This window comes from Schistocerca gregaria, chromosome 4 (genome assembly GCF_023897955.1).
Source record: "Schistocerca gregaria isolate iqSchGreg1 chromosome 4, iqSchGreg1.2, whole genome shotgun sequence".
In the NCBI taxonomy this organism is placed as follows: Eukaryota; Metazoa; Arthropoda; class Insecta; order Orthoptera; family Acrididae; genus Schistocerca; species Schistocerca gregaria.
This window is the reverse complement of record NC_064923.1, coordinates 537901336-537923482: the sequence shown is the minus strand read 5'-3', so window position 1 is coordinate 537923482 and position 22147 is coordinate 537901336. Positions and strand designations below refer to the sequence as shown.

The following is a 22147-nucleotide window of genomic DNA, read 5'->3' as shown; positions in this document are numbered from 1 at the left end:
GAATACATTTCATGTATTTCATAACGACTGCAGTCGCCGCAGTGCCTGTTCCTTCGGACATGCATACGGAATAACACAGGCACTGCAATATCGTATTTATCCGCCGACGTATGGCAAGCGGCTTTCAGGTAAAATGTCTCCCCTGTACTGGAATAATGTCACCGTACGGGTTGCATAGGAGTGTGCATGAGGCGTGGATGACGGTATAAAATACAATCTCTCACAATATCAACTCGCCAAAAATCAAAATTTTAACTGTTCACAAGTTCTGTATTAGCTCTTAGTCCCCACGTACTACTGCATGAAATAATTTACCCAAACATTACACAACACAAACCCTTCAATGGGCCCTCGTAAATGTGGTCGGTCGTACATGTTTGGATAAATTTCGTCTATGGGGTGCCAACTTTAATTCATCGCAACGCACCCAATATCCCACGAAAGTATATATTATATATGCACGCAGGATTTGTTATGAAAACATCATGGATACTCTCACGTATTTTTTATAAAGTTTCACAAACCCGTGTTTTATTTCCAAGAAGCACACAGAAAAATCGAAAGTCGCACGGTCCATAAGAATTCCAGAGCCTCAGCGAGTTTCTTAAGACCTTGGAGGCGGTTGAATAAACCAAGATGAACTGCGTGAATTACCTTAGAAAATTGGTAATGTTCTGCAGAATATCAAACTATAAATGCCACAATGGCTAGACGCTGAAACCTTATAAGTGAGGTTTGCATTACACGCAGCTCGAAAAGTAACAAGTTCATCAGACGCCGAATAATATCTATCCCCGAAAGCAGAAACTAAATAAATCCTACATGTGAACTGGCGGATATTTCACCGCTCATCAGACAGAACTTTCTCCTAACACAACCTGACCGGTTCCATCGGCACCCAAAAGTAAACTCCCCTCCAAAGAGCTGCTGTTCACCCAGGAAAGCTTGGTCAAACATCACTGAAGTCAGTTAAACTATTGGAAATGAAAATAGATGAAATTCTTAATTTTAATATTTTATACACATACGGCATATCTAATCACACGAAAAATGTCCGATAAATGTTTTGCTGGTATAAGTTTTCTTTTATCTACCATAGTTTGCTTATAACGATAATTTCTATTGTTTTCCTGCGTTTACGGATTTTTGGGTGTAAATATCAATAAATGATTTAAATTAATAATTAAATAATGAAGAAATAAATAAAATAAATTAATAATTAATAATAAAAATAAATTCAATAATTTCCTATCTATCTAACTTTTACTGTACTGCCACTAATTTCAATATTTCTCCATTTATTTTGTAAGAAAAGCTGTTTTTTAATTTCGCGAAATCCACTTTTCTGCCTCTCATTTAAATGTGTGGATAATCTCAGTAAATCTACTACTGCAGTCCGATACAGTCCTCCAGGCTGTATTCGTACAAACCTCATTTGCTTCAATCGGATAATGCATTGCCGAGATATTCACTTTCACAGTTCAGGAATTATTTATAAAATTAAACTTACCATAAGTTATATAAACTAATACGGATACGAAAGGCGCGTCTCCACACGCTTAATCGTCCCTCTTTTCATTTCCAACGTGCCTATGGCTCTTCAGTGACACATATGCCTCACTATTTATTGATTTTGAGATAATCCTTAATTTTGCACTGAACGCGAAAAGCAGCTATGACAAATAAGCAGCCATTGTGTTGCCCAACGGACGGGTTTCCCGGTAACGAGGTCACCTTAGCGACCGTTGGAAGTCCAGAGGCAACACCATCTGTGGAGCATAGTGTGAAACTGGCCATTCACGTGCTCTTGTAAAGCTGATTTCAATTGTCAACACTAGTATGGCCCGATCTGTCGCCGCCTTTGTGTCCGCGGTCACGTGTTTGAGATCGAATAAAGTGTTTCCTCCTTTTACAGTAGGCTATCGTGATACAATGTACATCATAGATGTACAAGCACAGGTTATTAGACACATGATTAGCCGGCACGGTAGCTCAGCGCGTTCGGTCAGAGAGCTGGTTGCTCTCTGTAATAAAAAAACTGAGTGAAACGACCAACAAAGAACTTCAACGGATGTCATATGAGGTCCGCTTCCATCAAACACAACGAAAAATAACAAGCACAATGAAAAGAATAAAGTAGGTTAGGGCTACGGCTCGCAGTAAGCGGGAAATCTAGGCTCGAGATCCGATTCGTCATTCCACAATCTGTTGATTGTAGTCCACATTTGCAACTGCGAATACATTTAATGTAAGATACACTTCCCCGGTTATAATATTACCAGTAATGCCATAGGTAAAATCCTCTGAAGAAAAAGTTAAAGTTCGAAGGTGTCACTCAAGCGTTTGCAATTGGACACTCCCTTATGGTGGTGTTTAAGATATCATGAAGGAGAACAGAGAACAAAGAGCTCCGGACTGTTAGACAGCCTGTGGTCCACATTTGTATGATTTTCTAATGACTGGACCTAAATATTTTTTTGAAAGATAGTTTCCTCTACATTCCCAGTAATATGTATGTGATCAGCTGCACATATTTCTTTAATTCTCTAATGCTCTTCTTTTGAGTCGCCAATCAAAAGTATGACAAATTTTCAACGTATAGATTCGTAATGTGCACGTAACGTCCTATGGCAATTACACTACATCTTTCTTTTCTATGTGATGCATGTTACTATCTACACTGTAGAGTCACCTTAATGTGACCACCTTTCAAATGGCTCGATGAGCACCTTTTGCTGCACCGACACTGCGAGACGTGCAGGAAGAGAGTAATGATGTTCTGGAAGGTACCGACGGGAATATGGAGCTATGCAGATTGAAGTGGTGTGGCCATCTGCGCCACAATCACCTCTACGACTGTTCCAGTTCGCGCTAGTTTGCCATGCACAGTATACTTTAACCACGACGGCACGCAGTTTACAAACTTAGCAGTTTCGGAAATAGTTCCACGCTTGGCCAAAAAGCCAACGATCATGCCCTGTTGGACATCCGATAAATCGTTCCGTTACCGCTTTACGACCACTACTGCATTGTTTTCCGAGATAACAACTTCAAATATTTACCAAATATTGTGAAAAGAAATAATATAAAATACTAATATTGTCTCTCGATATTGCTATTTTGATATCGATATATCGTTGGAAGAAATATCGACCATATACACTCCTGGAAATTGAAATAAGAACACCGTGAATTCATTGTCCCAGGAAGGGGAAACTTTATTGACACATTCCTGGGGTCAGATACATCACATGATCACACTGACAGAACCACAGGCACATAGACACAGGCAACAGAGCATGCACAATGTCGGCACTAGTACAGTGTATATCCACCTTTCGCAGCAATGCAGGCTGCTATTCTCCCATGGAGACGATCGTAGAGATGCTGGATGTAGTCCTGTGGAACGGCTTGCCATGCCATTTCCACCTGGCGCCTCAGTTGGACCAGCGTTCGTGCTGGACGTGCAGATCGCGTGAGACGACGCTTCATCCAGTCCCAAACCTGCTCAATGGGGGACAGATCCGGAGATCTTGCTGGCCAGGGTAGTGGACTTACACCTTCTAGAGTACGTTGGGTGGCACGGGGTACATGCGGACGTGCATTGTCCTGTTGGAACAGCAAGTTCCCTTGCCGGTCTAGGAATGGTAGAACGATGGATTCGATGACGGTTTGGATGTACCGTGCACTATTCAGTGTCCCCTCGACGATCACCAGAGGTGTTCGGCCAGTGTAGGAGATCGCTCCCCACACCATGATGCCCTGTGTTGGCCCTGTGTGCCTCTGTCGTATGCAGTCCTGATTGTGGCGCTCACCTGCACGGCGCCAAACACGCATACGACCATCATTGGCACCAAGGCAGAAGCGACTCTCATCGCTGAAGACGACACGTCTCCATTCGTCCCTCCATTCACGCCTGTCGCGACACCACTGGAGGCGGGCTGCACGGTGTTGGGGCGTGAGCGGAAGACGGCGTAACGGTGTGCGGGACCGTAGCCCAGCTTCATGGAGACGGTTGCGAATGGTCCTCGCCGATACCCCAGGAGCAACAGTGTCCCTAATTTGCTGGGAAGTGGCGGTGCTGTCCCCTACGGCACTGCGTAGGATCCTACGGTCTTGGCGTGCGCTGCGGTCCGGTCCAAGGTCGACGGGCACGTGCACCTTCCGCCGACCACTGGCGACAACATCGATGTACTGTGGAGACACCACGCCCCACGTGTTGAGCAATTCGGTGGTAAGTCCACCCGGCCTCCCGCATGCCCACTATACGCCCTCGCTCAAAGTCCGTCAACTACACATACGGTTCACGTCCACGCTGTCGCGGCATGCTACCAGTGTTAAAGATTACGATGGAGCTCCGTATGCCACGGCAAACTGGCTGACACTGACGGTGGCGGTGCACAAATGCTGCGCAGCTAGCGCCACTCGACGGCCAACACCGCGGTTCCTGGTGTGTACGCTGTGCCGTGCGTGTGATCATTGCTTGTACAGCCCTCTCGCAGTGTCCGGAGCAAGTATGGTGGGTCTGACAATGTGTTCTTTTTTCCATTTCCAGGAGTGTGTATTGCTTGCTTTTGGAAACAATATCGATGTATCGACATATCGGTATATTTATCAAGAGCCCTGGTTCAGACCTGACAATTGAAATTGAACAAATGGCTGTAACTCCCCCAATAATCCATCTAATCACCAACGTCACCCTAATGGATGCTAATAAATGCTGATTGTCTCCATAATAAATACAAAATTTAACCTGGGGTATTTTGAATACTAACCACAGAATCAATTTAAAAACGAACATGGAATCTACGTCCAAGCAAGATAATGTCAAGGTAAATCGGTATACTAGCGTGAGCTGCAGAATGACACATTGGCACAGTAAAACTTCAGTTGTTCATATCCATATGCAAGTTAAGTATTGCCGTGCCAATGTGTCATCCTACAGCTCGCTAAACGTTGTGATGATGATGATGATAGTGAAGACACTAATATTTAAGTACGTTTCTAGAAACTTTTATTTGGAAGACTTTTCATTACCTAGAGCAGGTTGTTTCGTCTGTAATATTAAGCGTTATAAGCTGTACGTTTTCAAATAATCGGTACTGGTGGAAGATATGTAATATCTTCTTATGTTAAATAAATAATAAAACTACCAGTCAGTTTTTTAAGGAACAGTGCATCCTACTACTTTATTCTTTTCGAATATTTCTCAAAGGTACATACATGTCATGTGCTGGATATGCGAAGGGTTGACTGTCTGTCCGTTCAATTAATATACGTGTTTTCCTCTGTCCACAGATGTTCCAGTTGTGTCTCTTGAGATAGGAAGCAAACTAGACCCCAGCAACATTCGGGAGGGGCAAGACGTGTACTTCGAGTGCAACATCAAGTCCAATCCTTGGGTGTACAAAGTCAGCTGGAGGCATAATGTGAGTATTCACAGAATAACTGCTAATACGTTCTGCATCTGAAAATGTAATGAGCTTCATAAAATGGAATCAAGAATTTAGATGAACGCCTGAAGACATACCGCGCGGCCAGGAGTGGCCATGCGGTTCTGGGCGATACAGTCTGGAACCGCGCGACCGCTACGGTCGCAGGTTCGAATCCTGCAGTGGCCATGGATTTGCGTGATGTCCTTAGGTTAGTTAGGTTTAAGTAGTTCTAAGTTCTAGGGGACTGATGACCTCAGATGTTAAATCCCACAGTGGTTAAAGCCATTTGAACCATTTTTTTAAATCCCAAGAACAACGGAGTCGTGGATGTGTGGTAACGTTCGTGGTCTGAAAAGTGGAAGATCAGCGTTCAGATTTACTTCGTACCCATATATCTTTTTCTCACAAAACTATGAACTGTCCATGCGGTTAGTGACACGTCTGTTCGTTGTGTTCACATTTGTGTGTGTGTTGTCTGTGTCGTCGTGCAACGACCGTTTGCAACAACGAGGAGTGAGGAATGGACCTCCAGACGTACGTATCCCCTGTTTGTTCTACACAAATACCACATGTTATGACTTTCTCGTACCGTTTTGCAAGTTTTGACTCTTGAATTTTGTTGTTGTAACAAACTTCACACCTGTTTATTTGTTGTTTTCATTTCAGTGAGAGGTCTAGGCAGCATCCTGCCTGCTCTCACTATTTATAACATTTACTTGTGACTCTAATATATTCTTATTCATATTCTATAACCAATATATAGTACGACAATTGTGAAGAGTACAGAAAGAGAACAGACAAATAAAACTACCGGACGGAAAGTTAATAATTTCTTTAAAAAAAAAGGTGGGGGGAGGGGGGGGTGGCATGAGAGAAATCTGGACACGGATCTCTCGCTTTGCAGTCCAACACCGTGATCATACAAACACGACGCCGTGGTTCTCGCAGTTCGCTCGATGTTGCAGACCTCGAGCTTGAACCGGTCAACTCCTATTTTTCTTAACTTTTTAAAGTTCGGTACACTTCCTTCCTGTTTTCATGTTTTTAACTCTGTTCAGGTTTTGTCGGGCTATTCACTGGGTCATCTCACGACAAAATCTGAGGGGAGTGCGGACATGTCACATTTTGATACGATCAAACTCATTCATCAGAGCCTGTAGAGTACCCCCCGTTGCTCTAGAGTCATGACATTTGGCAGTAAGCAAGGTTTCGAAGTACATGCCCAGGAAAAAATCAGAAAACTGTTGATCTGTAATTACAACATAGGGAAAAAATGTTTTTTGGTCATTTGTTATCAGACTCTCTGTCTGTCTGTCCACCTATTAAGACCCCTTTTCCTCAGGAACGAATAGATTTGTCAATTTGAAATGTCGCATACTAAAGTCTATGTGTCTTGGTAGTGTAATACATGTAAGGCTCTAAATCGACGCAGTCAGAAAATACGACCATTACTGTCACAAACTTTCGTACTGCCGAACTCAGTCATCAGAATCAGTAGGGTGTTGATCTATAATCATGTAATATGGCAGGAAGCAAGATTTGATAGTAGAAACAAAGAAAATTCCGATAATCGTTGATCTGTAATTATATGACATAAAAATATTTTTCTTGTTAATTTTTTTTCCGGCTGTCTGTCTTTCTGTTAGGACTCCTTTTTCTCAGGAATGGATTGATGTATATCTTGCCTGTATCAACGTTGATAAGAGGCAAAATTCATTGTGATTATCTATTCTTGGAATGGCTGAACTATCCACATACATAATTAAATTCGTGCGCCATCCTCAGTGCTCAAGTCCTAGTCACTCTTCTCCGAATGTTTTCTGTCCTAGTTCCCAAGGGTGCGTAGGAAGAACGATTGTTGGTGACCCTCCAAGTGAATTAGAGCTTCAATAATTGTACATCAATCGTCTTGTCGCGAGAAATTCGTAAGAGGAAACAATCTATTCGTTGACTCTTACAAGAACTTACGCTCGAAAATTTTAACGGGAAACCACCTCTGATTTATTTCACCTCTTCTAGAGTCTCTCAATTGATTTAGATGTACATCTCTGGGTATCTCTCGCCGAAACTGTGACGAAACGTTCTGCTTTTCTTTGGACCTTCTCTATTTCGACTGTCAGTCCCATCTAGCAAGGATCACAGACTGACGAATAATATCGAGTTATGGTGGAACGAGGGTTTTATGAGCTACCCCCTTCGTGACTGATAACAATTTGTAAGGATTCTTCCAACGAATCTCAGTCTGCATCTACCGTTTTTGCGGTAGGTTTTATGTGGCTGCTACTTTAACTCGCTTGGTACGCGAAGCCCAGATATTTAATTGATGTGACTACTTCCAGTCACTGTTTGGTAATCATGTAACCTTGTAATAGTGGCGTTTTGCACCTGTTTGTGTGTATCTTTATGAAAATGGAAAGTTATGACCTGTTACTTTCCACCTTATTTATTTCTTCCGAGCTCGAACATACGAGTAATAATGTGTAATGAAGTACAAAATGCTCCTGTGCTCCCAGCATCTGAATCAATTCCAACGTGCAACGAAATTCCTCTGCAAAAATTTCCTTTAGCTAAACTAGAAAGCATGTTGTAAGAGACAGTCGACATCATCAGATAACATTGTTACATTTTATAGTAGAAATGTCAACTGCCGTTTTCTTAGATAATTACTGAGCTTATTAGTTTCGAATCCACAATAGAGTCATCTTCAGGCCCAGTAGCATGAACGGCGATAAGCATCCAGCCTTATATGTATATAACAGGGAACCAATATTTGCCCCTGGTTTCCATAGAATACTTCACGAGCAGTGTATTTTCTTCGCACATGTAACAACAGCAGCACGTGGGGTGAGGGCCCATACTTCCGGTGTTCTGGAGGGGCGCAGTGCTTTTACACCTGGAGTCATGGTGTGGACAGCCGTGGGGGTATGACTTCAGATTACGGGCTGCTGGTGCAGAGGGAACTTTGAAGACACAACGGCACGTCACGAAAATCCTTCTTTCTCAATTGTTATATCCCATCTAACAGTGCGATTATTCGACAGGACAAGGTTCATCTACACATGGCACATAGCTCTTCGAACTGCCTGCGTGATGCAGAGAAGCTACCGTGGCCAACAGTATCCCACACCTCTTCCCGAAAAAAAATATGTGACACCAGCACTGACGTCATCGCTGTCCCGGTGACACTATCCAAGATATAATGTATCAGTTAAGAACACTTGTGGGCCAGCTTGCTTCAAACGTGGCTACAACAGATATAAGACCCTTCCCGCCGAATCAGTCAGACAGCTTGAATGTCCTCAGTGCAATACGTAACGAAATGCAGTAACTTTCTTTGGAAATGTTTCGATAGTTGCATGCATTCGACTGTCAATGATTTATAGTTGTATAATAGGCTACATCAGTGCACCAAGCAGTAAGTTAATAACGGAGGGCTTTAAAATGAAAAAAAAGATATCCTTTTGAGTACCAGGACAACTGGTGCATAATATTAGAGCTTGTCGTACAATAAACGAGTCGTGATCTGAAGCGGAAATAAGAACGTGCTGTGGCACCGCCCGACACTGAATTAGGGTTGGTGGGGGTCCTTTGTCGTAGGGCTGGGACAGATGGCAGCGTGATGCCCCATAATTTAGCAGTTTAGGCGTGAAGCATGCGGGCCCCTACACAATGCGACACTCCACTCACGCTTATGGAGCACGTGCCGCGAGATTAGTTTCCTATGGACGAGCAGCAGGCGGGAGTGCATATTACGGTCATTCGCTGTGTACTGGTGGGTCGCTGCTCATATCACTCATTTGAGGACTATTAAGGAACAACTTTAGATGGCTTCCCGCAGGTAGACACGTCTTTCTAAGGCGGGTGTAAATATAAACAATTGATTGATCTATGCATGACGATCTTGTCCATACAACAATGCACACAGGCCAAAGAACGTTCGATCAGCAGCGATTTTCAGCAGTGTATTGTTTCATACAAATTTGAAAACAATAATTACGAAATTTATGAGTCATGGATTCCTGTGATTAGATTACCAGAATTAAGTCTTTCAACACAAAATGATAAAATACCGCACGTTCATATCGTTACCTTATAATGCAATTTCATATGAGTATTTGGAATTTCGCACCTACTAAGCATTGTTATCTTTTAATAAGAAAAAAATTAAGTATTAGAATGATGTATAAAATTACTATGAAAGACAGTCAGTTTACTTCTCCCAAAGGCAGGATGTCGTGACACTGAATGTTTTATGAGAATAAACAAACAATCGCCACGAAAAAAAGGAAGATACCTTGCCAGTACACGACTAGCGTTATCAGTAATAAAATTATCTGACCCAGTCTTACTGTTCAGTAATGACATTGACTGGAGACAGTTAAATTGCAACAGGATAATGTAATAAAATTATGTTGGGAAGAATTCCACTAACGGCTGGGAAAATTGGTGATTACTGCGACAACTTGCTTCGCGGCCTAAAGACTGCTACCTACTTCATAAAGAGCAACGTATAGTGTCATCACTTTGCAGATATTAAAATTAATAAACGAATATCTAAAATATACTGACAACGTTAAATGTTCATAGGCCTACTCATCGCGCCTAATCAAAATTTGCTATCCAATGAGTATTGTGAACCCTATGATGAACGATTGGTAATGAACCTGTGCTCAATTCATTTGCTGATAGGTGAAACACGCAGCTACACAGCCATGCTTTAAAGTCTGTCTGCGTCTAAAAAGAAAAAAGAAAAATATTTCATAGTGAACAGACATTGGATATATTTTTAGAAGAGAGCCAGATTGGCGATAAAAATTGCCACTTCTAGCGCAATTAGTCGCGACACTACGCAGATTACTCTGTGGACTGCACCACGTGGCAACGTCTTAAGGCGGTGTGACGGCAGGGCAAATAAAAACCGGCCCACGCGAACGACTTGTAGTGACTAACGTTTTGGCGGAACGCAGGCTATCCATGTGGACAATGTGATGAGTGGGAGTTTTGGGTTGCGGCCTTTACAATTGATATAATACAGAATTTTATTGCGTAATAATACCTAAACGTATAAACAATCGAATTTAGCCACAATGTTGTAGCGCTGTAATTCTAATTGGTTATTCGACGTGCGCTGTGAATTTTCTTTTTTATGTCTAAAAATTTTTACTTCCTGTACTATTTTAAAAACATGGCTTTTTTCTTATCTATGAAGCATTTTTAAAAATTTATGAAGGGGTTGTGATGATATGCCCCTCTTCTCATCGCTGTTAATGAAGATTGGGGATTATCTAAGCGAGCGCTCTAACGTGCTGCAGTCATGGACTGTGCGACTGGTCACGGCGGAGGTTCGAGTCCTCCCTCGAGCATGGGTGTGCGTGTTTGTCCTTAGGATACTTTAGGTTAAGTAGTGTGTAAGATTAGGGACTGATGAAAAAAATGGTTCAAATGGCTCTGAGCACTATGGGACTTAACATCTGTGGTCATCAGTCCCCTAGAACTTAGAACTACTTAAACCTAACTAACCTAAGGACATCACACACATCCATGCCCGAGGCAGGATTCGAACCTGCGACCGTAGCAGTCGCGCTGTTCCGGACTGAGCGCCTAGAACCGCGAGACCACCGCGGCCGGCTAGGGACTGACGACCTTAGCAGTTAAGTCCCATAAGATTTCACACACATTTGATTGTCTAAGTTACTGTTCCTGAAATCCTATTCGAAATAACCTACTGGTTTGCCTTGTACATTTCTTAGGGGAATCATTAGATGTAGAGCGTTTCTTTCTCTGCTCGGCTGGTCTACGCTTTATAAAATCTGCCTCTGGTCCGCTAATGGAAAGAGGATTTTTCTTTATTTTAATATACTTCTATCAACTACATTAACAAATCCTGGATCATAGCCATTTCGATACGCTGCATACTATATAACCCTATATTTAACCATTTGAGATTCGCTACCAAGGGACACATCATACATACCGATTAAATTGGCTGGGAATGCCACGGGTTTACATTTCTTTGGATGGCATGAGTGCTTGTGTATAACGAGATCTGTCATGGTTTGCTTTCTGTAAATATCGAAGCCAGATATTCCACTTTTACAGACACTTGCAGGTCCAAAAACGGTGAAGTGTCATTCTCACCGCACTTCTCAGTACACTGTATACATCCCATACAGTAATTTGCAGAGTGCCGCGACGAACTATTTTAGCAGTGACAATTTTTAACACTAATCCGACGTTTTTTAATAAATATTTGTATCAACTTCTCACTAAAAAATATATCTCGGTAGCAGTGACAATTTTAACACTAATCCGGCCTTTTTTAATAAATATTTGTATCGACCCCTCACTAAAAAATATATGTCCTTTTTGTTTTTTGGTACGGGTGAATTTTATAACATGGCTCTGTAACTGCTCGTTTGACCTATCACCAATTTATCGTAAATGGTTATGTCTCTGAGCACTATGACACTTAACATCTGAGGTCCTCATTCCACTAGAAATAGCTCTAAGCACTATGGGTCTCAACTTCTAGAACTAAGAACTACTTAGACCTAAGTAACCTAAGGACATCACACACATCCATACCCGAGGCACGATTGGAACCTGCGACCGTAGCGGTCGCGCGTTTCCAGACTGAAGCACCTAGAACCGCTCGGCCACTGCGGCTAACAATTTGTCCTAAAGGAACAGAGAAGGTCTTCGTTACCTTTCGTTCGACATAGTACTGACAAAATTCACTGAATAACAGTAAATTTTGTCTAGGAGAGATTGGTATACCTATGAACCTTTAACACTGCGAGTTTATTTTACAATTTTTTCATTAATTTTAATATCTACAAAGAGGTGACAGTGTACACTGCCCTTTACCATATAGGTTGCACCAGATGATGCGGCTTTAGGCCGTGAAACCTGTTGTCTATCAATAAACAACAACTTCACCAGCTCCTGGCGGAATTCTTTGTGGCTTGATGCCTTTCAACAGATGCAGGTGCCCAGAGTATAAAATGCCATAAATATTTCATTTATATTAATATTAAACTTAAGACAATTTAATAGATGATCGAAAGATATCTTGGACACGTTTCCAGACTGAAGCACCTAGAACCTAGAACCGCTCGGTCACTGCGGCCAGCAATTTGTCCTAAAGGAACAAAGAAGGTCTTCGTTACCTTTCGTTCGACATAGTACTGACAAAATTCACTGAATAACAGCAAATTTTGTCTAGGAGAGAGTGGTATGCCTATGAACCTTTAACACTGCGAGTTTATTTTACAATTTTTTCATTAATTTTAATATCTAAAAAGAGGTGACAGTGTACACTGCCCTTTACCATATAGGTTACACCAGATGATGTGGCTTTAGGCGGTGAAACCTGTTGTATATCAATAAACAACAACTTCAACAGCTCCTGGCGGGATTCTTTGTGGCTTGATGCCTTTCAACAGATGCAGGTGCCAAGAGTATAAAATGCAATAAATATTTCATTTCCATTAATATTAAACTTAAGACAATTTAATAGATGATCGAAAGATCTCTTGAACAAGAAAGAATTTTCAGCAACAAATTCGACGGATACACTAAACAGCTCTCCGTCGAATAATAATCAACTGCAACCATAAAGCTCCATCATCGTAATGCAAATACTATCAGAAACAATCAGTCAGCAGATAGAATAGGATGAGCTGAATCTCCGAGGTCGTACATTTCGCCAGAGAATTTAAGGCAGTTAAAAGTGCCGCTGACCGTTCTTTCGCACATTATTGGGAAATGTTAACATTCAATGATAATACAGACAGGCCTCAGAGGACAGCTTGTCGGAACGAGTGAACTGTAAGGCCAACAGAACGAGCTGACGAAGTGACTGAGGCACTGAGCTAGAATGCGGAAGGAGCGTTTAGATTTCCACCCCTCATTCATATTTATTTTTGCCCTGCTTTTTCTTAATAGATTTATGTGAAAAGCAGGTATAATTGATTTCAAAACAACATAGCCAGCATTCTTCTCTAACCTTCTTCTGTCTTGTCTTGTGCTCCATTTCAAATGATTCCGTTGAACAGAGAACGCTTCCAACATCCTTTGTACTAACCCATACATCTTTAAACTAATCTACGTACGTACCTTCGCTAATACGAAACACATCTCTTCCGCCGAACAATTGCTCACAGCTGTTAACTCCAAGGCATTCGCTTCAGTGCAGATGCAATAATATCATCCAAATTCGTACGAAATCAATAATTTGCCTGTAGGGCGTAACTGATAAGGGACGCTGCAGTGCTGGGTGCGATAAGTTGGAAATTAGGGTCGGTCAGGGACCGTGGATGAACGGCCAAAGCGGTTACGGCAACTGTTCACGGAAAAGCGTTTAATCCGGGTCGGAGTCCCAGTCAGACACAAATTTTCAACTTTCGCCATTGCATTTTAGCAATGCCCTGTGTGGCTGGAAGTCCCAAGTCTCCCACACATCCCTTTCCTTACTATTCCCCCATTTCATATACAGTTTTATAGTCTATGTTTACTAGACCTGTTTGCTTCCCGAAAAACTTACTGTTCGACCAGGGACATACTGTTTATTTACCTCGTTTCCCTTGTTGCCGACAAGGTTGTCCTCTCGCTGCTAATCTTTACTTCGGTGTAAAACGGAACTTGGGATGGATACAAACTTATTAAAACACACATTAGCACCGGTAAAATTTTCAAGATTTTAAATAAGTTCGTGTTACTTGTTTTGTTATGCTACATGTCGTAAATAAATTTGTTTTTGGCTATCGCAGTCGTATTGATGTACCACCCGCTACAAGGTTAAAATCATTGGGGAACACAACGAATATCATGTTTCACAGTATACTTTTTTCCCAATGAGTGGAGCTGGCTGTTCGGGATCCAGATCATTAATGAGTCGCGGTCCTATTTCACTTATTAGCACACAAGTTGATAACAGAGCAGTTGGGGGATCCCAACTGGGGAAAAATAGGAGGGTTTTACCCGTTCTAGTTAAAAAAAAATGGTTCAAATGGCTCTGAGCACTATGGGACTTAACAGCTGTGGTCATCAGTCCCCTAGAACTTAGAACTACTTAAACCCAACTAACCTAAGGACATCACACACATCCATGCCCGAGGCAGGATTCGAACCTGCGACCGTAGCAGGCGCACGGTTCCAGACTGCGCGCCTAGAACCGCGAGACCACCGCGGCCGGCCCCGTTCTAGTCATTCGTCTTGGAACGAAGGAAAAGTTCCAGAACGCAGAGAAGTGGAACCATACTAACTTATTTCTGGGATAACGTCCTTCATTGAGGAGTTGTCCCAGCCAACAATTCAAATGTTGTGTATATGAAATGTGAATAAATGTTGTATATGTATGTATTAATAGAGTGAAGTTATGTTACAGATAGACTGTACAGTATACCAAACCAAGAAGTCCACGAACTTTGGCCTGCGATAATGGTCCTAACATGATCTGTTTCATAAAACACAAAGGGAAAGGTTTTAATCTACATCTTAGTTCAAAATATTAATCGCTGCTGCAGTATGAACGCACACGTAACTGTTTATTTGTGATTAGCTTCTGCTGTATGTATTTTTCCTTCCTTTGTCGAAGATGTGTGATAGCAAGCTGCGTTTAGCTCGTTATATTCCTATAAATAAACGAAAGCTCGTATACGCTTTTATTACTACAACAAAAGTTAATATTTCTTTACGGCACTATCTGTGAACAGTATATATAGCGACCGAGGAAACACAGAACTCTCTGTTGTCTTAGGTCGAGAACACGCCAAGTAATATAACCCGATTTTCCAGAAACTTTGCTCTGTGGAAGAGGTGTTAAAATAAGCGAACATGTGTCTCAACTTATATGCGGATGCTCTACCATTTCTGAGAAAATCAGGGTTAAGGTTTTAGACATATTCACACTAGCGTATAGGGCATGATAACGTCAGCCGAAGTGAGAGCACAATGACTAGCGTCGTGGCTTCATACTTGTGTGCCCCATATTCGAAACTCAGTTACTGTCTTCACATGGTTTTCATTTGTCTGCCCGTCTTAGTATAAGGCAGCTATACGAATGTGTAAAGTGAGAAATGAGTGAGACTATTATTTGAAATTTTTGCAGTGAAATTCTTGTAATGTGCCTAGTCAATAAAATTTGTGGTTCTACGTTGTTGTTCCGGAGAAGTAGTATCTTCTATACAACCGAATCTGACCTTACGAGCAGGTTTTGACCTCTTGAGGAAATATGTAAGGTAAAAACATGATTTCCGAGTTAGTTCACAAAGAGAAGACAGTAATGGAGCCTCTAGCAAAATTAAAACAAAATTTTGAAAAAAAGGACCATGCAAATTGATCTACAGGCTACATGTTATACGGAACGTCGGAGGATACTCTATATAGGAGGGACGCTGCGAGCACTGAAACAAGAGAAGGAATGACTGGTGCAGTATAGTACTGTATTAATTGAAATTTGGTAGTCAGTAAAATACAAACAATAGAAATACAATCGATCAAAAATCCATGCTAAAGAAATGGAGGGAAAAAATCACCACTCTTAACACTGCGGGTTGTTTGCTGACTGAAACAGTACTCTTGGCTGTAGAGGAAAGTTTTTGGGGGAAACCAATGAAGAGCATACTGCACATACCATCGTCGATGAAAATCCTTCCAGTTCACCAGAAGTAAGTGAAGCAATGCCAAACATCGATTCAGTCCACTACAATTGAACGAAAATTGAGATCCACATTTTTTTATAACTGCATTCACAGGAATATCATGCAGTGTTAAAATTTTGGACAGAAAGTGCAGGTGAAGGCAGTAAGAGTCACTGCCCTCCATCTCGGTGAGCCTGCCTTGCTTAGTCGTTTTAGGGTGCTTGTCGATCCCAGCTGTAGCCACAGGATCTCTCTGAGATCGAATGTTTTAGCCGTCACAGTAAAGGCTTAAGACTAATGAGCTTTCGACAGGGGCGCCAAATTGTAAGGCATTGTAAAGAATTGATTTTAATTTACATGTACATGTATATGAACATGCACATGTACATATAAATTTGTATCTAGATTCCTTGTGCGCATACAGGCAGATATTCACTGTATTTAAGTGCTTCCATAATTGGTCTGGCACCTGAAGAGAGGAAATGTAAAACGTTGTAAGTGTCATGTTTTCACAAAGGCTTATTAGTGCTGTTGTGCTCTCAGAATATTACTGCATGTCTCCAGACATGATCCAGGTGAAAAACCATGGTGAAAGTTTTCCGAAATGCTGTAGCTGATGTCGCATGGTCTTTCTGCCATGTTATTCTTCCTTTTTGGGTTCCAAAATTTAAAAGCTATCAGACATCGGTTTGCTGAATACAGATCTATTAGTTAGTATATTTATGTACTAGTATCATCATAGATAAAACGTATCTCAGTATTAATGGGGCATGGAACAAAAACATTCGTCCTGCAGTTTTGTGTAAAACTAACGTGTTTGAGACAGTGACTACGTAGAACAAAAATTGCTTCTTGCAAAGAAGAAAACGACAACCCTCCACTCTTAATAACGCTATTTATTTACACAGGTATCGTTGTCACCTGTTTTGTACCGAAATTAGCTGTTGGAAAGAATGTCTACAATTAATGTAAACAACAACTTCAATATAAACGATGTAAAGATGAACCTGACACTTTGAAACTTGTAAGGACGCTATTTGTGTAAATTCCTAGCATTATTAAGAATGATTGGTTGCTGTTTTCTCCTTCCAAGAATCAATTGTTAAAAAATTCGTATCGGTACTTAAAAAAAGTCATTTTCCTGCAGTGACCTTTAGAATGTTGTTAATGAAGTATTTAGTTTCTAATTTGTATGATTTTTTTTCAGCAACACTATAAGCAGCATTATTCTGTTTTATCAGAATATCACCACAAGTTTTAGGATACAAATCAGTTTTGTACGAAAGAAAGGTACATCATTTTTTTATTAATGTGACAAATGACAGAGATGTCAGAAAATTTCCTCTTTACGGTCTTCCGTTGTGCAATCATTCAGTAGCGGGTCTTATATTTGTTTACGTTCTAGATCAGCTGCCAATCCCTGCAGCAAACTTCGATCCACTATAGGTTCTTCTTGTATTTCGCTACAATTTTATAGCGTTGCGCCTAATCTGTGTATAATATCAGCATCCGGATAAACCTCTAGGAACTTTTGCCGTTATTCAATAAATATCTTTTGAAAAGTAATGGCCCTACAACACTTCCTTGGGTACGCACAAAGGTACTTTTTCGTCTGAAGATATCTTTCCAACATACTGTATTCTGTTAACTAGAAACTCTTAAATCTAACCACAAAGATAGTCTGACATCCCATGCCGTTGTATTTTGTTCTGTAGGTGACAGAGAACTACTCTATGGAACGCCTTCTCGAAATCAAGGAAAGTGCCATAGACCTAAGCGCCAATCATCTACTGTTTTCTGTGTCTCGTCTACGAAACACAGGATATCTTTAGACAAATAGCGCCATGCAACTTCTCAAATGCAACTTGTTTCAAAATCAGATAGTGGAAAGGAGCACTGGTATCGTTTTAAATTTCTATTCCTGTAATTACTCCACCAGACAAAGCGAGTTTCAATACGGTGCTTCCCTTGCAGGGCAAGCCGCTGCACAACAACGCTTCCACGGGAACCATCCTGGCCAACCAGAGCCTCGTGCTGCAGGCTGTGACACGCGATCGCGCCGGCATCTATACCTGCGTCGGCAGCAACCACGAGGGCGACGGTGAGAGCAACCCCGTCTACCTCAACGTGACCTGTGAGTACACAACAGTGCCATCTTCAACCAGATGTTCTGTTTCTCGGCTCTCGTATAATCAGCCGAAACAGTTGGCACAAGTAGTAAGTGTCCCATCCACCATAAGGGTACAAGGTTGTAGCAATCTCAGCTTGATTATTATGAGCTAGTGTTCTCTTGTTGTATTGATGTCTAATTTAAAACCCTGGATGTTCGCGTATGGTAGGACAACAAAGCACCAACTGAAACAGTGTAAATTACAAGGGGGAAATGGTGTGGTGGGTTTGAGTAATTTTCATACAGGTCACACTGTCATAACACGTTTATTCACTTATTTACTTTTTATACTTTTGAAAAAAACTGTTGGAGATTTGTAAACAATAGATTTCAGCTATTAGTCGTCCTTTGAAATTTTTATTGGTAGATCTAGATTTCAGCTAGAAACTAGCCATTCTCAATGTACTATAATTTTTGGTCAATGCATGTAATGCCTGTTGGTCTGTTCACTGAACTGTTCAATGAACTGTGGACAAAGCCCGATCAACAGGCATTACATGCATTGACCAAAAATGGTAGTGCATTAAGAATGGCTAGTTTCTAGCTGACCTCTAGATCTGACAAAAAAATTCCAAAGGACGACTGATAGCTGAAATCTATTATTTACAAATCAAAATAATGGTCGCTGATTGCAACAGCTTCTGAATGGAGGATAACCTGGTGCTGTTGATTACATAAGTTCACGACAAGCTTGTTTCGGCATATGTACGTATCATTTTATTCTACGTCTCCACTACAGTACAATGAGATATTATCTTATGTTATATTTAGGTGTATGTGTAGTGACGTCCATAAATAGCCTTGCGATGTAAGTTCTTTTATGTAATAAATTGTTAACATAGGTCACGTATTTATTTTCTACAGAAATTTTGTGTTATCTTTTAACAGTTTTAAAATGACAGATAGTTTCAACGATGCTTTCTGTTCACGAGGTAGTCACAGATATAAATTACCAGAGATATTGTGCATTATGTGTATCTTTGATTTAAAGTTTTCTGTTGCTTTTGTTTATCATGTTGGGTTCACTCCTTTTCTTTTTCTATTATGTCAGGAAAGGAATGCTGATAATTTTTTTGTTTGAGGTGCGTTTATTCGTTTAGAATGTCATTCGGATATCTATTTGTGTGTGCATATGTGTCCAGTTCTTCCAATATGTTCATATTGACTTCGTATAAGATGGGGGCCCAGCAGAGAAGAAGTGTGCGGGAAGGTGTCGAAGTTGAGTTGCTGTATGAGGATGCAAAATGACTAACACAAAATTTCTAGTTCGTTTGTTGAATGGCAGCTAGCTCTAAATGTGGAAAAAAGTAATTTAATGCGGATGAGTAGGAAAACCAAACCCGTAATGTTCGGATGCAGCAAAACTGCTGCTTGCAACAGTAACGTCGTTTAAATATCTTGATGTAATAATGCTAAACGATATGAAGTGGGACGAAAATGTGAGGATCGCGGAGGAAAGGGGAACGATCGACTTGGTTTTTTTGGGAGAATTTTGGGAAAGTGTAGTTCATTTGCAAAGGACGCCGCATATAGTGCTCTAGCCGACCTATTCTTGAGTACTGCTCGAGTGTTTGGAGTCATTACCATGTCGGATTAAAGGAAACTGAAGCATTTCCGAGGTGTGTTGCTAGATTTGTTGCCGGTAGATTCGATCAACACTCAAGTGTTGCAGAGATGCTTGGGGAACTCAAATGCGACTCGCTGGAGAAAACTCGAAGTCCTTGTCGAACAATATTGTTGCGAAAACTTTGAGAACCGGCATTTGAAGCTGACTGCAGAACGATCCTACTGACGCCAGCATACATTTCACGCAAGGACTATGAAGAGAAGATACGCGAAATTATGGCTCATACGGAGGCATATAGACCGTCGATTCCCCTCGCTCTGTTTGCGAGTGGAAGAGGAAAGAAAATTACTAGCGCTGTTACTGGGTACCCAAAGTCGCGCACCGTACGGTGGCTTGCGGGCTATGTATGTAGGTATAGATGTCATTGCATTTACTTTCGATTATGATCACAGTACAATAATTTAAATAGTATTACACTTATTACACAAGCTCATGTCCGTATGTTATCAGAATTCTGAGATTCTCAAGTAAACATCAGAGACGTTAGAAGCAGTCACCAAGTGAAACTGTGGTAGAAGCAGCAACTGTGGTAGAAGCAGCATACGCCGTGGTATATAAAACATAAAGACAAACCAACGATCCAAGAATTTTACACCGTAGACATGTAATAAAAAAATAATACAAACCAGAATAACTTACTTTTACTTGTTTATAATAATAATAAATTAATGGTATACAAAATAATAGGAAGCACGGTACTTTAAGTGTGTCATATAATACCGAAGTAGTGACGTCAGTCGTATACCATGTTCGTATTACACAAAAAAGTAAAAATACAAATATCATAAAATGCAGGGAGCAAAAAGCCTCGACAACCATACAGTGTGTTTGCTGCCTCGGTGTGGTTAAGCAAACACGAAGAAACTACAAAGGAAACATCAAGTGCTCCACTCACAAACAACCAAATACACCTCATCCCAGATACAGAAACTACGCTACCAACATGTAGCTAGACATTTAGGTACAATGAGTGCCTTCACTAATTGTGTATTAAACATTACAGTGAAGCTATAGTGTTTCCAGTTCTGTTTTTAAAGTGGTTTTAAATTTTACGTAATATTAATTTTTAATGTTTATAACAAAGTAAGGGTAACGTACTCTGATTTCGATTATTTATTTATTGTATGTCTGTACTGTAACGTTCTTGGATCGTTCGTTTTTCTTCATATTTTAAATGACACGTCGCATTTTTCTTAGTAAGTTCTACCACATTGCCACCTGGTGGCTGAGAATCTCAGTCTTCATTGTGGAAATGTACGAAAATAAGCTTGTGTAATCAGTTTTATACGTACGTTTTTCATGTAACAGTTGTTTCATGCTTCACAAGAATAGAAATGGCTTTAATGTGGCCTGTTGGTTGCGAAATAAGTCACAGAGTATTTCTGGACCCTTTGTTGCCCATTACGCGTTTCGGGCTCTGCCCACCTTCAAATGACTTGGTGACAAATACGTTTCTTTACAATGTTACACTCGCGTATAAGTGGAGCCCCTACACTAAACCACCATATTATAATAAGACATTTAAAACGTAATAATACCCTTTGATTCAAAGTGAACATACAACTTTGACAAAGTTGTCGAAGAACGGCAAAACCGACGTAGGATTTGCATTTCCTCAAAGCAAAGTAAGATTTCACCCAAACATATGTGCTACTAACAGCCGAATGAAGTGACTGGCGTCCGTTACCGCTTAAGAAAATTACTCGGCGCTAGGTGACACCAGTCACTTTACCAGGCTGTTAGGAGCACACATCTTTAGGTAAAATCTGCTGTGTGTAATTTTGCAATATTGTAAAAAAATATATTTGTCACCTGGTCATCTGAAGATGGGCAGAGCAGAAATGCCTTTGAGAAATATCCTGTTACTGTTATATCTTGCCCTTTCTGTTCTTGTGATTGTAATGGTCGTATGCCTCTACAACGACTTTGTCACTTGTACGTTATTTTATGCTTGGCTTGTTGATATACTGTCGTATCCATGTTCATGAAATATCGTTATATGCTATGATTCATTTGGTCTAGATTAAGCGAAATCTACTGCAGAAGGTATGTTATATTCAGTGGTATGATCTATATTTATGTTAAGTTGTATTAGATCCCTTTACATCTGATTCCAGTCTGCTTCAAGATGTTGATTTATGATTTATAGATCTGGTGACGGCAACGTAGTTTGCTGAAACCGGTCGCCACAATAGGTACCTTACAATAGCGATCTTGGTTGCTTGAACTTTTACTTCTGTTTCTACTTAATACAATAGCTTACAAACTAAAG

The 22147-nt window shown here is 40.8% G+C and overlaps 1 protein-coding gene across 2 annotated transcripts in view; it reads left to right on the top strand.

The window, feature by feature from the left end:
• The window catches only part of LOC126267335 (nephrin-like), a 747526-nt gene that overhangs the window by 641137 nt on the left and 84242 nt on the right, over positions 1-22147 (top strand). Inside the window, exons 8-9 of one of the 2 annotated variants that reach the window (XM_049972441.1) lie at positions 5299-5429; positions 18053-18212. In XM_049972441.1, the coding sequence (XP_049828398.1) occupies positions 5299-5429; positions 18053-18212 (291 nt within the window). The remainder of the gene's footprint in view (positions 1-5298; positions 5430-18052; positions 18213-22147) is intronic. The other variant, XM_049972440.1, reaches the window with a different exon arrangement.